Below are 17,814 nucleotides of genomic sequence, written 5' to 3'. Positions count from 1 at the left end.
TTGACAGTGGCAACTGCATAGTTAACCAAGTAAGTCATCTCTGCTTTCCACCAAAACTTGCTCCAACCACCTGAGAGATGGCATTTTCAGTGAGGAGCAAAATGGTCACAGATTTCAGATTGCAGTTTCATTCTTGGAATTGTGAGCATTGATTGTCCTATGGAAAAATCAAGTTAAAGAGACAGCTGCAAAATTATCCTTTTCCTTCACTATGCTACTTTCCTAATGCTCTCTGCAACATTAGTGACAATATACTCTACTTGAGGATCCTATTTCTTACAGCTCTGTTCCTTCTGGTTTTGGTTTGGAGTTTTTTTTGTTTGGTTTGGTTTGGTTTGGTTTTTTTTTTGAAAGTGATTTCTTTAATCTAGGCACCTTTCTCTAAAAACCTCATCTACAGCTTCTTTTTTTTCTTTTTCTTGGAGCAGCCAGCAAAATACTATTTGGTAGAACAGTGGTAGGAATGCAACCCACTAATCAAAAGGATTCAAATGGATCTACACACTGCCAAGCTCTCTCCTTCCCACCCAGTGGAAGGGGAAAAAAAGAAAAAGAAAAAAGAGATAGAGCGAAGGCACAGAGCTCCTCTCCTTTAGCAGTCTCACAAATGCAAAACCTTCCACTCCAGTGACTCCTCATTAACTTACCAAATCTGACAGTCTAATTATTGTAGCTGCTTCATGCTTCGAATAAATAAATACTAAAGTGGCTGTTTAAAGAAATGGAGCAGTGAAATTCAGTCATTTAGACAGTCAATACAGAGAGAGACTATTTCAAATTTTTACATTCTTATGTATTTATATCATTGTAGGAAAAAATAATTAGATAGTTGTCTTTCAGGATAATTGAGTTGCTAGGCTTATGATTGCTTGCTGTCATGATCTCAAACTTAGCTTTAACTTCTATGCCTTAGAAATGTGATCACTATATCCCCATTCAATCTTTCTACTGATAACTGGGTGAAGACAGAAGTGCACCTGAGGATAGGAAATGACTACATGGGTGTTCCAGTCCAGATGCCTTTCACAGCAAACAATACAATTAAATCTTCTCAGATTTGAATTTAAGAATTAAAGTGGAAATTGAAATAAAAAAAAAACAAACTCAGATATAACTTTCAAGTAGAAAAAATACAGAAAAACATCTGCTAAGTTCTGATGTATTAGTGTCTGCCTCCATGAAGGGTATTAACAGCACTCCCTTCCAAGAGCACTTCATCTCCCTGAACAATAAGACCTTTATAGAGATTCTCTGGCCTGAGATCAATAGCAGTCAGAGCATTTGATCCGTGTCTGTAGGACTTTGTTTCCACAAGTCATGTGGGCCAAACTTTGTGCCAGTTGTGCTTTTGCAAGAGCATGAGATGGAGGGTAAGCAAAGGAAACCTTCCTTCTTTTCTTGTCTTTCCCTTCACCCTGTGCTCCCAAACAGGGCCCTGTACCTCCCAGCACGATGCCTGCTCCAGGCCAGTGGCTGAGGGAGAATTTAAGCAGGGCAAGATCACCAGAGGCACATGCCCTTGGCATACATCTGCCATGATGTTGCAATGACTCTTTCCTAGGGTGGTGGCTTAAAGGCAGAATACAAAACCTCAGAAGAGATCACACCAGGAGAAGTGAGTTGTGTTTTCCTGAGTTAGGTGAAGATTTGCTTTATCACCTCACAGAAAACACTGCAGCTGATTTGCTGCTCAGCACCAGCTTTGGTTTATTCCCTATTAGACACATTAGGTCCACACGCCTCATGGGAACTTCACTTTCTAGGTGCCTGGCTTGCTTGGCCAGAGCTCTTCTTGTAGTATGTTTTCTTGGGAGCACACTTGTATTAACTCCAAATCCCACTGTTTATCCTCCCTGCTTGCGCACTCATTGCAAAGGATCCAAAGGCAAAAAAAAAGAGGGAAAATAAACAAAATCTCTAACTGAGAATAATAAGCTGCAATTGTTATTCTGTCTGACCTGTCTGACAGCAGAGTGCAACGCCTTCTCAGAAGACCCTTTTCACTTCAGAACTGACATTGAGTTGAGAGCACAGCTCATTCTTTCTTGATTCAGGGATCTCATCTTTCTTCCAGGAGTGATTAATTGGACAGAAAACATTCTACTTTAGCAGGTGGCAAAGGGTTAGACTGAAGTTTTATCAGAGCTGTAGTAGTTGCAGGGCTACATTGCACAAAGATAATTGTCTCAGGATTGGCTTAGGCCAGAAAAAGGATAGTAAATGCTCCAGATTTGTGAAAGGTCATCACTGAAACCCCTTAAGCTACTAGATGCAGTGGAAAGAAGCTGGAGAATCTCTTGCTCCTCTTCTCTGTTGTTATATCCAGAGGTATTGGTGGCATGTGTAGAATTAAGGCCACCAAGATGATGAGAGGAATTTGAACCTGGACCTTAGCAGTCCCTTCTAGTGCTAGTGGCACAGGAGCAAGCAGCTATAGAAGAAGCCTATCTGTGCACCAGCCCACTCAGGAGGCAGAGAGTCTTCCTTTCTACAGTGTGGGCTACTATTTCTTTTCTAGCACTTTGCATCCAGATGACCATAAGCAATAGCAACCTGTTCCACTCTGCAGGAGCTGACTACCAGAAAGCAAAGAGCACTGTGCTCCCTCTATCCTTTCCCTCAGCAGCAGACTCTAGCCATTAGCATTCCCCTCAGTAATCAGAAACACACTATTTGGAGGGGAATTTATCTTTGAAACACTGATTTCTGCAGTTATTTTTCCCTAGAAACTGACCTTTGAGAAATATCTTCTAGCTTTCAACTTGTCACAGCAAGTTAAAAAAAGGGTAGTTATGGATACAAGTATTTCATTAAAATATACAATAGTTTCTTACAGGAACCCTGTAAATTTTTTTCCTCCAAACATCATTTCCTTCTCTTACATGTTTTGGGATCAACCCCCTTCTCCTTTCACCTTCATCATTAGCTCATTCATTGCCCTTTAGCTTTCTTGGGGATGAGGACCATCCAGCATTCTCCAAAATGAAGTGGGAGCAGGATATAGTGAAAATCTGCACTGTATTATCAGACCAACGAGAATTTTGAAGTGATACACTTAAATTCCAAAATTCATGAACCACTTTGGCAAAAGAGGACAAACATCTTACACAGTTATAGCAAGAGGGACGGCTACATGGGGAATTATTCAGAACTGCCCCATTTTCACAAGGTTCAGGAGTCACTCATGAATATGATCTTACATGATCACACTGGTCTCAGCCCTCTGCACTTCAATTCTCACACATTGGTTGCTATGATAATGCCATGCAGCTTCCTGTCTACAAGGTACTTCTCACCTCAATATGGGGGATAACATGGTGTACAAACTCTGGTGAAATCTATCTATCCCCTCTCTGGGAGGGTGTCGGAGACACTGACACATTCTGCCAATCTGTTTTCTCATTCCTTCTATTTCTCCTCTCTCTCTTTCTTTCACACTGTCTGTCTCCGTACCTGTTTTTTTCCACACTCTCTCTCTCTCTTGGCACTGACACTTTCATCTTCTCCCTTGGGGACTGGAGATGTCACTGCGGGAAGTGCTTGTCCGCCTCTCTGGCAGCAGCAGAGCCCTGTGGCTTTGACAAACCTCATTTAATTGGGAGGAAGCCAGGAGGGTTTGAAAGAACTGAAACATCCACGAAAGTCCTTTTATCAGGCATAATTTAAACTCTGCATGGAAAAAACCCTATATGTATAAAGAAAAGTCAACTTCCCTCCTGCTGTGCGTGCTCCCCTCCTACCCCCCCGGCACAGGCAGGCTCCTGCGAGATTCCATCTTTTCATTTTTCTGGAAGTGTCAAAGTAGATTTGTGCTCTGTGGCTGGGTGAACAGAAAAGGAATGCAGATGTCTCTCACTCATGCACATACACACAGAGAGCAACTTGTGAAGGGCAGTGGTTTGGGAGAGACGCTAGCTGGCTGCTCCTTCACTTAGCATGTGTCACAGAAGCCAGAAATTAGGTTTTCAAATACCTTGACAACACAGTCCAAGACAGCTTCTTCTTTAATTGCCCCTATCTTAAAAAAACCACCAAACTAACTAGTGTAGTGAGTGCCCAAGAGGTAAGAGGGAATGAAAGGGCTTGTTGCCTGGAAGGAAGGAGTTTTTCCTAGTGAGGAACAGGACTTGTAGCTTAAGAGGTCCTGTATTTGTTGTCAGCTCAGGGCAAGAGAGGCAGATCTGTGTGCATGTGGCTGTGTGCTTAAGAGAGCAAGGGAAGAAGAAAATAAAGCAGGTAAAACTGAAGGAGACCTGGTGCGGCAGGGTACAAAGAATACCTATTGTCTCTGAACATCAAAAGGGAGCAGGAGGAACAGTCCAAGGGAACTGGGGCTAGCACATCATGCTGAGCAGAGGGGAATTCAGGACATCAGGAGGAACTAGCATGTGAGTTACACTGAATACACAGTATGAACCAGTCCAAGGGAACACTCTAGGGCCCTGGGGCTTACAGAATCGGGGATAAACAAACTGTCAAAGAATATACACCTCTGCTTTCTAAATGTACCATAGTGGCAGCACATCTAGGTCCCCTTAGAGGATTAACACTGTGGTCAAGTGGAAGATAACAGAAAAATAAGCTGTCAAATTTGCAATGGGATGTAAACTTTGCATGGGGAAGGGAGTAGGGGACAGGCAGAAAAGACATTCAGGTGAATGGCAGAGACTTTCAAAACACAGAAGAAATTAATAATAAATTGGATGTAAAGTAGCTCTTTCTTGATGAGAGGAAACCAGGAGTTAACTTACCGGTAAGAATCTGATAGAGCTGAGGAGGTACAGGGCTGAAGAAGCCATGAAGCAGTGCATCTTGCACCAAGATGTGACCTTGAAGGACAGCTGTAAGCATCCCAGAGGCAAAATCCTTCACTGCTGGCACCCTGCTAGGCCTAGGAACACAGGAGGAAAAAATGGCACAGATTATGAGCACAAGCCAGAAAGCTGGAACCAAAACTTGACTCATCCATTCTCAGATCTCAAGGCAAAGATTGTGGAGGAACACAAGGGGGCTGCATAAACTCAGCCCAGCTATAGCTTTCCAGGAGATTTGCTTTTCCATGTGAGTTAGATTATATTGGAGTATGTGTATTGAGGATTTCAGCTCAAACTCATGTTTTCAGAGGAGTTTTGAAAATTGTTACTTTGTAAAAGGAAAGTGGTCAGTAAAAGGGAAAATGCTGCTAAGGCAACTACATTTTGCATATTGTAACTGGAATATCAGGTTATTGTTATCAGTTTACAATGACAATGTAAGTGCACAAAATAACCTCACTAGTTCACTGAGCAGACCAGAGGTCAAAACTAAATCACTATAGACATTACCATTTCTCCTTTTCTGATCCTAGTAGTAGTGCAGCTGGTTGTAAAACGTGTTGGGGGTTCAACTAGATGTAATACACACATGCTCCATGGCCAGCAGGTAACAGCGCCAAGTAGCTGCTTTCCAGGGGACTACACAGCTGGAGACAAGGAAGTGGAAGGGAAAAAACAAACTAACCAAGAACAAATAAAAATAATGATTTGGGTTTACAGCTTTTACTTCATTTGTTGTTCTGATCATGTTTCAGCATCAGGAGGCCTATTGGAGCGTGGCCTGTTGTGCCTTCTCCCTCAGGCCCTGCCAGTACTTCCTCCACACATGACATCAGGCACAAGAATCACCTTGTCCCTGCACTCTCCCTCTCTACACAAGACGTTTAACACGCTGACATTTTTTGTTATGAGGAGATAAAGCTTAAAAACCAGAAAAGTCACAGAGAAAGAGATCCTGAGCGAGTTATAAAAGATATGTGGCCTCACTGTGGTAGGTAACTGCTGAATCGTTGCTTCCAGCAAAATGGTTTGAGCCCCTGCTGCCTTGGGGAACAGAGATGGAACAAGAAGCCAAAGGATCCAGCCTGAGGTTGCTTGCTAGAGCAGCATCACAGGCTGCCCCTGCCATGGCAGGGGTCTTACTAGAGACTCCCTACTCCTTTGGTCCCTGCTGCTTCAGGTTCCCACAATGGGCAGCAACATGCTTCAGTGCTTCCACCATGGCCCTGGCTTCCTGGTGGCCAGGCTCTGCACACAGCTCCCCTTTGATTTCTTAATTGGCCATGGCTGAGCAGCCTGTATGAAGCAGCTCTTTCCTTCCCAAGAGCTAAGGGAGCCATTTGGCCATACCAGTACAAGGACTCTGTAACACAGAGTTGAACCTGGCTAACATACAGCCCAGAGCTGTGCTGCAGAGGCACTGAGCCAGCCCATTGGTATGAAGCTGCAATACAACTCATCAAGGGATTATGGCCCAAAGGCAGAAGTTAGGGCACACAGCAGAGTTGCAAAGAATATAGTTATTCCTTTGTTCATGCCAAGAGAGGATTTGTTCTGTTCCAGGAACTGTGTTATCAAGGTTTGGAACGTGCTGAGCTTTGTGTGTTTCTGAAGATGTGCATGACAGTGGCTAGCTTTTCAGTCCTGTGCTCTGCTGAAAACTTCAGCATGTTTATTCAGCCATTCAGAATGGCATCTGGGAAACTAAGCTCTGAAGGGCAGCATGCTTCCCTCCGAGCTGGGCTGGATCTCAGACAATGAAATAAATAGCAGTGATGAAACATGTGGTTACATCCTCAAGGAGAATTTGATTTTTGACCTGTGCATAAACACAATCCTGAGGACAAATCCTGTCTAGTATTTTCCTACATATCTGTGAAGTCTTTTGTGTGTCTCAAAATCAGTATGCAGAGGGAGATTCAATTTGAACGACTCTCTGAGCTAGGCTAGGGCACTTTGCTTGATTATAAATTTCTTTCACTGATGCATATATATGTTATGTGTGTGTGTGACATACAGACACTTGTACACTGGAGACTGATTAGGTGGTGTTCATTTGCCTGGTCAAGCTGAGCTATACAGCCATGGTCCTAGTCTCATAGCTTTTGGCCACTGAAAGATAAGTTTTTTCCCCTCCAAACTAATTAAGATTATTTCATTGTCTCATGAAAAGCACATCTCCCTTACCACTGCTGAGCTAAGTTCCTACAGTCTGTGTTCAGAAATGACAACTGGGACAGTATAAGGTCTGTCTTCGGTCTGAACAAGAGAGCCTGGGAAAGTATGACCTTCGGAATCGAACCATGGCCAACAAAAAGCTGCTCATATTGTCACAGAATCACTGCTTATGTGAGAATAATCACCACTCCTCTGAGCATAATAAACCCACTATGTGTCTACCTCTGCTGCAATCTTTCAAAATCAGTTGCTTAACTGACGTTAGATCTGCTTGTTACTACAGAGCCACCCGTTCTTCCTGAGCTTGCCAAAAGAGCTCATTTCAAGTTAAATGCTTGCATAAAGAAACAAATACACCCAGAGGCAATTTTGACATTGCCATTATAGGTAGCTTACCTGTCACAGATGACTTGGAGTCGCTGAGGTCTCCTGGAAGCAACCAGTTCTAGAAAGTGTAATATGCAATCACAGGATTAAATGAAAATCAAGCAAAAACCATTCTCTGAGCCCTTAGAAAACCCAGGTGCTCAGAATTTCAAAAGCCCCTATAGAATCTGTCATCTTAGTATATATAAATATACATTATTCCTACAGGACCTGAGTACCAGCATTGATGTTAATAAGGCTCTTCCAGTTCTGTAACCCTTTCCTTTCATGCATCTGTGAATATAGGCCTTGGGCTTCCTTCTGTTACAGTGTGAGTCTTAGCTTTGACTTCAGTTAAAGCAGTACTAGTCCCTAAAGCCTTCACACAAAGCAAGCAGAGAGAGGCATGCAGGCCTGAATCACCAGCAAATACTCTTTGCTTACCAAGGGGCTGTTGAGCTTCATGAATTCCTCTGTAGGCACGTGGGGCGTTTTTGCATGTGTCTGGCAGAAAATCTGGGGATGGAGTAAAGACACTTGGGTCCCATTCTCTTCTTGCCCACCTCTCTTGCTGTCACTAAGTTTTCTGTTTATTAAGTTAAACATTTGCATTCAGGCTTTGTGCTTACTGATTCAAACATCTCTACCAGACTGGAACTCTGCAGTTTGCAGTTCAGGGAAGGTTGTGTTGTTGTTGACATTTTTCAATGGACACCTTTCTAAACATTGTAAAAATGGAGAGCAATACATTTCTGAAATGTTTTCATAGAATCATAGAATCAACCAGGTTGGAAGAGACCTCCAAGATCATCCAGTCCAACCTAGCACCCAGCCCTGTCCAGTCAACTAGACCATGGCACTAAATGCCTCATCCAGGCTTTCCTTGAACATCTCCAGGGATGGTGACTCCACCACCTCCCTGGGCAGCCCATTCCAATGCAAATCACTCTCTCTGGTAAGAACTTCCTCCTAAGATCCAGCCTATACCTCCCCCAGCACAACTTGAGACTGTGTGCTGGCTGCCTGGGAGAAGAGACCAACCCCCACCTGGCTACAGCCTCCCTTCAGGTAGTTGTAGACAGCAATGAGGTCACCCCTGAGCCTCCTCTTCTCCAGGCTAAACACGCCCAGCCTCTCCTCATAGGGTTTGTGTTCCAGGCCTTTCACCAGCTTCATTGCCCTTCTCTGGACACGCTCCAGTGTCTCAACATCCCTCCTGAATTAAGGAGCCCAGAACTGGACACAGTACTCAAGGTGTGGCCTGACCAGTGTTGAGTACAGGGGAAGAGTAACCTCCCTTGTCCTACTGGCCACACTGTTCCTGGCACAGGTGCTGGCCACCTGGGCACACTGCTGGCTCATGTTCAGCCTACTGTCTACCAGTACCCCCAGGTCCCTTTCTGCCTGCCTGCTCTCCAGCCACTCTGTCCCCAGCCTGTAGCACTGCTTGGGGTTGTTGTGGCCAAAGCATAGAACTCTGCACTTGTCTTTGTTAAATCTCATCCCATTGGCCTCTGCCCACCCATCCAGCCTGTCAAGGTCCCTCTGCAGGGCTCTCCTACCCTCCAACAGCTCCACACCTGCTCCTAGCTTGGTGTCATCTGCAAACTTACTGATGCTGGACTCAATCCCTTCATCCACATCATCAGTAAAGATATTGAACAGGACTGGGCCCAGCACTGATCCTTGGGGACCACCACTAGTGACTGGCTGCCAACTGGATGTAGCATCATTCACCACCACTCTCTGAGCCTGGCCTTCCAGCCGGTTCTTGATCCACTTTCTTACAAAACATGAAATTTCTCTTTGATATAAAGGAATGGCTTAACCTGGAAGCTTTCCTCTTAGAGCTAATCAATAGAGATATTTTCTTGCATCAGAAAGGTTGTAATTTCCATCCAGTTACATTCTTCTGAGCATTGTTTCTGACAGCAAAGATGAACGATGCTCTACCTGTGGAAAAAGGAGAGCAGGAAGGGTGGCATAGCCTGGACAAGCAATCCTCACTGCAGGAATACCACCAGGAGACAAGTGCCACTGGTCTGTTACCAGTAGGCTTGTGGGGTTGGCTGGGACTTATGATGTGCTATTGAAGAGCATCTGCCCTCCATTTCCTCCTGGAAGCATCACCCCCATCAGTCAGCGACAGAAGATGCAGGCCAGAGGTAAAGCAGGAGTCCCCTCTGTCTTTGCCCACGTAGACCACTTCCAGAGTATCAGGCCCAGGGCTTTGGTCACTCAGTGTCTGACTTGATGCAGAACAACTTCAAAAAGTGCAAATGACTGAACCTTCAGCACTTAACCCTTCCAGCAGCAATCTTTCACCATATAGCTGGGCAAGCAAGTTGTTAAATATGTCTATCACAGAATAGTCACAGTTGAAGTGTTCTCCTGTATCTAAACACTAAGGTAATTACTAAAGCAGTAAGTGGTAATATAATGTGGGACAGGATTTCTGACTGTTTAGAATCATAGATTAAGTACCACTGGAATTAGTATATAGAAGTTATGTATTGGTATGGTGAGTAGCCCCTTCCCAAATCAGTCACCAAGATTAACTCTGGCAGAACATTCTTCTTGGATCACTAATAGCATTTTCTCTGGATCCTCTTTCCTTCATCTTGCCCCTCAGACTGTAATAAAAGTGTAGAAGTTGTCCATATGAAGTAGAGATGTAAAGTTTCCAGGCAGAATAGAAGAAAAGTGATTTTAAAAATGGTTTGGAAAGACATAAGAATTTTGTATGAGGTAGAACTGGCCAAAACCTTTCAGGTATTGTACCTTCCTGCCAGGAAATTTTTGTGAGATGGAAACATTGCATGGCAATATATTAACTGAATTTAATATTTAGCAACAATGTCAACATTACTTAAACACTGTATTTTATTGAACTCTTTTGACATTAATAGTATTTAATGAGTTTAACATAAAAGTTAAACATTCAAGTTCAGTTGATAACAACAGGGCAAAATGTTTCAATAGTATATAAGTGAAACACCACTCTGTTTTTGTGGAGTGTATTTTCAGGATTAACATTCCAAAGAGGAAATAGGATTTTCTTTACATTACAGCTAAGAGTATCAGCTTGATTACTGGGAATATCTGAATTATAGTCTTTGCAGATTCCACCAAGCCCCTTGACTTGAATTTATCATTTATATAACATGGAGATTAATAATTATCTACAAGGGGTAATGCAAGAGCCAGTGAGCTAGCTACTGCTGTCCCCATCCAAACAGATATTTCAGTGGCAAATTCTGCTTGAGCAAGGACTGCCACTTTGAGTATACAGAGCTTTGATTATAAATGGAAGATATGGGTAAGAAAACAGTATGTCTCTGCTCAAGGATTTAATGCAGTTAACTAATCCACTTTAAATCAGTTCAGATTAATCTCCTGACTGACCCCATACAGACAAATCCTTAGAGAATGCTGAGGCCCCATTGTGTGAAGGAGGGTAAGAACAGAGCAGTAAATATTTTCCCTATTGTAAGATTAAGAGCAATCTAAAATTGTGAAACAACATCAACAGCTACTCTTTAACAGTAAGAGATAAAGAGTATTGGGATATAATTACAAAAAGTGGATGAACTACCAATTTGATCATCTTGCAATGATTATATGGACATAAAATGATGGGATTGTGAGAGTCTGATTGGCTTGTTATGAGTGGATCTGAAAGGTAGTGCCTGTGTTTGTTGTTTTCCATCTGTATGCAAGGCAGTGCCTGCTAATGAGGAAATACCTTCCTATATGGAAACCCATGTGGAAGTAGCTAATGAACTGATAATGAGGCAAGCGAGGCAGAGGACAAAAGTTAAACTTTCCTAATTGAGGGAGAGAAAGAGGATGCCAAGTTCTGCTGGATGAAGGCTCTGGGGTTGCAGGCTCACAGAGAAAATTTTTCTCCTTAATGAAATCTCAGTGGCTGCAGGACCAGGAGCAAAGCTCTGTTTGTGTGCAATCCATACCCAGTGCCAGGCAGATAGGAAGTCTACCTGCAGCCTGGCCAGCATACATTGCACATTAAATTACAGCGCTTCTCTTCCCTTTGGGGTCAAAGCTATATACAGTTTATTATCACAATACAATTTTCATCGTTTTAGAACTCAGCTTTTAACCATCCCATCTGTTAAGTGAAGTGTCAGCATAAAAAGTGAGGTACAATTTTAAAACGAGGGGCGGAAAAGCTCTCGGAGTGCGGACTTCTGCGTTCTCCAAAATGTCATTTGTATTCCGGAACCTGCTGCTTGTTGCCTCCATCTGCTGGTAACATTTTGGACATGCAACAGACACTCAAAATGTATCCGGAAGCAGAAGTTGACTCTGGAAAGCTTCTAAATCTCATTCACGGTAGCAAAGCCTGCAGATACGTGAAAACCTAGACTTAAAAGTCATGGCTGCAGCTTAAAAAGCCCGGTATAAAACATGTGCCTGCTAGGTGAGATGAGACCACTTGGCACAGGAAACTTTATTAGTCAGCCTGTGCAACAAATTAAGGAGTAAATCTCACTCATAGTGAATTCATCACGTTATAAACAAATATGCACTGTTCCCCACTCTTTGGAATCCAAACGTCAGGTAAAGCAAACACAGAGCAGCTCACTACACTGGGTGCTCGAGTATTCCGAGTTTGGCAAAAGCCCTCACTTAATGTCATGGGCTGTGATTCCTAATCCTTTCCTGCCCTTGACCCCTGCTGTCTAGATTCAAACTTGTAACCATTAATGGGGCTGGATCAAAACACTGGCCTTCTGGTGTCACCAGTGGTGTTTAGAGGGGATTTAAACTCCCTGCTTTTCAGCACAGTGAAATGAACACAGCAGTAGATTAATGCAAGGATTTGAGCTCACACAGCATGAGAGCTTTCAAAAATAGTGTTAACAGAGCTACAACTGTGTCCCGGGTTTGGGCTGATCCCTCCCCCGGGAAGAAATTCACAACACAGACCCTCCCCCTCCCTTTTTTTGAAATTCAGAGAAAGATGAAATTGTATTTTCTTATAGTATAACAATGTAAAGACAGATAATAACTAGAGAAGGAAAAAAAAAAACCAATACAATAACCTTAAGGGAGATGGGGGAGGGGTCGAGCAGTGGTGAAGCAGCAGAAGCAGCAGTAGCCAAAACAGCAGCCGGGGAAGATAGGCGAAGCTGCAGCAGCAGAAGCCAGCAGGAGAAGGGGGAGAACAAACTGTGCTTCTAGACAGTAAGCTCTTGATGCTCCAATGAAATTATATTAATTTATCTATTGTTGCTATTATGTGGCCTATCCCTGGAATGTTCATCTCTCCCCTATGTCTGAGCTAGAAGATCAGCTCAAACGGCCACAATCTGCCTCTTTCAGGGGAAGCAAAATGAGGGGAACAGAACAAATGAACAAACACAGGGCAAAGCCTTGTCGCTATGAGCAGGGCTCCTCAGCGCAGGGAGCCAGGGATAGGGCCAGTGCATGTGCTGAGAAGTGGAGCAGCTCTCACAACTCTTCATGTCTTGCAGGAATTGGCTTTCAAGCCAGTGCTAAGGTAAAACTGTGCTTTCAGGCCCCATGACTGCACGTAATTAACCTAACCTAAGGATCTCTCCTTCAGGGTGAGGATAAAATCACAAGGTGTAGGGCTTGCTTGGTGGATGGCAAAGTTGCTCATCCACCCTTCCTGTTCACCTGGGGTCAGCACAGGTTGAGATTTTGGCAAACTGTAGGCAATCCTCACAAAGCCCATTTCTGAACTTCTTTGTTCAAAAACGTCATAGGGCCAAAAACGTCTCACATTCCATCTCTTGTCAGTTGCCCATAGAGAGGGCAAGAGAGCTGCTCTTCCTTCTGCTGCCCTGAGTGTGCCTGGCTTTGCAGACCCCACAAACCATGCTGGATCTCTTCTTCAGGCTCTACAGCAGGATGTGCTCGAGCCCACAGGAGTGATCAGAAAACATCTAAAGCTTTCCACCTTTCATTTCAAAGATTGCTACTAACCCACCTGGCCCAGGAGCCCTTCCAGTAACAACCTCAGTTTGGGAATGGGCCTAACTAACACTGCTGAATCCAGTGGGAGTTTTGCTATCAGCTTCAATGAGAATATGATCACATCTCAGTGCTTTATTTTGCCCATGTTTGTTCCTTGCCTCAGGCAGGAACCTGTTTATTTGTTTGCTGCCTGCACTCACTTCGAACATCAATAGGACTAGCTAAGCATTCAAGACATTCAGATTTGGGGAAGGACACCAAAGTTTATTTGCTTATCTGAACCATTCCAGGCACTCATTCACATAGGGGTGCTGGAAATAACCTCAAGAGAGAAGGTTTTTTCAGGCAGACTCCACAGCTTCCTCTTGGGCTGAGCATGTCCTGGGGGGAGGAAATAGCACTTGTACTTCCAGGAAGAGAAGGGAAGTGCACAGAGACATGTGAATCAAAAAGAGCTTTAAAGAGGCTAATTTGCCTTCTTAACAGCAGTCCCATCAAAAACTGATTTGATTTAGTTAATGATGAGGGCAAATAGTCCAACCTTATACAACTAATCTGTCCAAATTGGTTTATATAATCCAGGTGTGAGCCAAGTGCTACGGACCAGTACACAGCTGAGGCAGCTCAGAGCCCCTTAGGCAGGCTCAAAGGAGGGGAAAGGGATGCTGCCTTTATAGCCGGCACAGCTGTTGCCCCAAATACTGGTTCAGCAACCCTTTTCCATGTGTTTGCTATCATGGTGGGATGCTCCCACAGGAAAGTGTCCTCTAACTCCTGAATCTTTGTCCACTCCAGCCACAAAAGGCACCAGTATCAGAGGATCACAGCATAGGCCAGTTCTGTCCCACTGGAGTCCATTAGGGAAACTTTCTATCAGGCCTGAAAACAATACAGACTTGAAGACTATTTATGATTACTAGACTTGTCTGTACAGGAGCTATTTCTATTCTGCCTAGGTACCTGTCCTTCCCTTCCCAGTCCTGGCACCCTCTACAGCATCAGAGGACAGCACTGCTACTCAGAGAAAAAAGATCTTAGTGGGAGTCACTGCTCAGGGCAGTTCTGGGCACTTACACATTCTCTGTGGTCTGTGATAGATTCTTTGCTAGCATAGTCTTAATGCTTGCAATTTTAGCTTGTCTCTTTACATAGCATTGGGATACCTTATCATCATGGCTGAGGGGTTTTGACCTTGAAAGAGCAGATGACTGGCATTAAAAATATATTCTGTGGTCAGTTTGTCCCACACAGAAGCATTTCTTTCCTCCTAGACTACCCTTCCCAACTCATAGACTACCCAGACAAGCCTTCAAGAACTTGGAGAAGAAAGTGCTTCCTCCAGCTGTCTGCTCCATGCTTGCTCCGTATCCAAATTAAACTTGCTGTGGACAGCGACACATTCCCATTTCACGCTGGTTTGATTAATGTGTCTCAGCTAAATGTGTGAAGGATTCCAGTCCTTTTGACTGTGAGACCAAGTTATTGTTCAGCCAATCGCAGCGACCATGTGAAAATGGGGGCTGTTTAGTGTTAATGTACCAGAATCAAAGCAGGGGCATCTTGGCCTGGGTCACAGAACAACACCCACTTCTTTCAAAAGATGTTACTATGCTCTACTAAACCTGTAAACCTCTTGCTCAAAGCACATCTTCTCCCTCCTTCTCTCCCCCTGCTCTTTTTGCCCCCTTCCAGATAGGCAGGCTCCCCTCACCACTCTCTTAGGGTACTAGCAAGGGAGAATGGCTAGACTGTAGATGGGTGTATTTCACATTCTAGGGTTTTTAATATTTCACTTTTATATTTCTCTTACAGAATTATCCTGCTGAGAGGCTGAGAATCAGTGCTCATCATTTCCCCCTCACTGACACTTGAATATATTTTCCCAAGAGAAAACATTAAACAAAAAGAGAAAGAGAGAAAGAGAGAAGGAGATTGACTGAGCTAGCTTTTCAAAGCACTTCTCAACCTGCCCACATCAAAATAAGAGACAATTGGCTCTTTGAAGTCCAGGACAGAGAATTCTCTACCAGCCCATGTGGAAATAAAAGAAACCAGCTTTATAAATCACACAGATTTCTTACCTTGCCCACATAAAAATCAGGTACAGTGACCTTTAAAGCTGAGTTTTAAAGCCCCCAAACACATCTCCATAAAAGTATGGAGAGTTCAGATAAACTGTGGCTCCAGGTTTGTCATTTTTTTCCAGTATAAACCAGAAGACATCAGTCTTTTGCACTGAGGAGTGGAGACTAACTACATGGTCAGCATTTGCAGCAATGAAATGTTCCATCAGCTTAACATACACCCAGCACTCACTGAAGCAACTTTGCCAAGCATGTCACTTGTATACTAGGCCAATCTCAGTGTTGTTGTAGGACCTGCAACAGCACTATGAGCAAGTAGGTCAGGGGGTTTAACAGGGACCTGAAAATTGAGTGGCTAGTGTCTCTGAGTAAAAATTGCCATTCTTGTGAGTTAAATCCTGCTTGGGTTATAATTGGGGAATCTGAGAAGTGCTGACCAAGTAACCTTAACTGGGAACCCCCAATTCCTGTGCAAAAGAAAATGGAGAGTGAGGAAAGCAGTAGGTGTCTTGCAGCGTTCAGCCACATGAGGATGCTGGAAGGTGGCAAGGGTACTTTGACAGCTCTGGATGAGGATGTATTCTTGACTAGTGGGTGTCATTTAGGCAGGGCAGATCTGCCCAAAGCAAGCAAACTGTGCAGAGGAAAGAGTGAGCCTGAATCCAGAATTCACTCTGTTTTGCTACCCTCTTAGCTTTCCAGGAAGCCACAGCAAAACCTCTAAAATATTTTACGTTGAAAATCCAGATGTGAGTTCTGAAGTGCCTTCAGCTGGTACCTCCTTTGGTTTCAGGTGAGCCATGAGGCATCATTACTACTAAAGGCATCAGCAGGAGCTCAGTTCAATACAGAGTAAAATCATCCTCTCCAGTGTCAGCTTAGCACTCTGCCTCTCTTTGGTGAAAAATTTTACAAACTATTATTTATGCATGGTTGTACCTAGTTACATAAGGTTTTCAGCAAACACATTTTGCAGAGCTCAGATGTGAAAGCATTCAGAACACCAATCACTCAATAGCATATGAATATGGATTTATAGTTCTCCTTTCTCAGTAATTTATTTACTAAAGATGCTCTTCCAACCAATACATTTTGATCTATTTTTGAATTTCCAAGGCAATGGAGCAGGTGATTTTTATGTTTTTGTAGTGGTTACATTTTTTTTCTCTTTGGACCTTTAATAAGAGTCCTTGCAAAGTCAAACAATATATTATACTTATGTAATTGAAATCAATTATATTCTGGGGATCGTTTTATCTGTTGTGTATCCACCTAAATCTAGGTGTTAAATCTCCAGTCCATGCCACCAGACAAAAACTCTGTCGTGCTTCCTCAAGCAGGCACTCTGAACTGTAGTAAAGGTCTTGGTGCAGCTTAGTTTAGTCCACTTTGGAAGAGGCATAGTTCCACTGAGAAGTGTATTTATAATGCCTGTACATCAGTGAGCTCTTTAAGTTGGTATAAATCGTTGTTGTTTGTCTCTGCCCTCTGCTTGCTTCTACTGTGATAAACCAGCTGAGGGAATCAATCCAGTTTTGCTTAGCTTCATTGGGAATGTGTATTTTCTGGTTTATGGAGAGAAGCCTTGTAGTTAATCATTTGGCACTTAGCACATTTTCACTCGTCACTTAGCCACTGGTGGCATGCTGCAGCTCAGTCCAGCCCATTCTCAGCAGAGTTAATCAGTAAAATGGAGTTTTTAACACAAAACCTATGTCTATCTTGACATTTGAATGATGGATCTTAAGTTTTTCAAGTTTCTTTACTCTCCCTGCCATAAGAGAACTGGGGATGCTGCAGTTCACATTCACTGAAGCCATACCTCCATAACTAGCACTGCTGGCCTCAGTAGGTGTTTGCTTTTCGTCTCCTTCCCATTTGGTCCTGTTCATGTGTCTCATCCCTTCATGAGCACTACTGGCCATTAGTGACACTGTTTGTGCAGCCAGATGATGGACAGTGTAGATAAAATGTTCTCATTTAGATTAACCCTCTGGAAGAAAATCAAGTTATAGCTCACCAGTTCATGTAAGCCCACATGTGACAGGTGACACATGAGCAGAAATGAGCAGCCAGGCATAGAGACAGATGATGGAGACTGCTTATGGTGGCACATGCCTTTAGAAGAAATGTTGGTGAAATGTCAGTCAGTCCTGATGACTCAGCAAGACAAACAGAGACTGGTGATTTTCCAGCCACGTATCTATCTGCTGTTTGCACCAAGAGTCCTACATGAAGATAAGCATGCTGGGTGATACAGACTCATGCACACAAATGCAGACAGTCTCTAAGCCAGTGCAGGGTGCCGCTATTATCAGTACATGAAAGGAACTGACTATTAGAAAACAGTAGGAATCCCCATTCTGAACTTCACACTCAGCAAAATATCTCAAGTTAGGCATTGAAAG

The 17,814-nt window shown here is 43.4% G+C and overlaps 1 protein-coding gene across 1 annotated transcript in view; it reads right to left on the bottom strand.

Moving 5' to 3' along the window:
* Nucleotides 1–17,814, bottom strand: part of CDK15 (cyclin dependent kinase 15) — a gene marked incomplete at its 5' end in the record, with an annotated part of 41,629 nt that overhangs the window by 6,935 nt on the left and 16,880 nt on the right. Inside the window, 2 exon segments of the mRNA XM_064166070.1 lie at nucleotides 4,752–4,891; nucleotides 7,389–7,437. Coding sequence (XP_064022140.1) covers nucleotides 4,752–4,891; nucleotides 7,389–7,437 — 189 coding nt within the window.

This window comes from Pogoniulus pusillus, chromosome 2 (assembly GCF_015220805.1).
Source record: "Pogoniulus pusillus isolate bPogPus1 chromosome 2, bPogPus1.pri, whole genome shotgun sequence".
NCBI classification, from domain to species: domain Eukaryota; kingdom Metazoa; phylum Chordata; class Aves; order Piciformes; family Lybiidae; genus Pogoniulus; species Pogoniulus pusillus.
The sequence above is the reverse complement of the archived record's forward strand: the minus strand, read 5'-3'. Positions and strand labels throughout refer to the sequence as shown.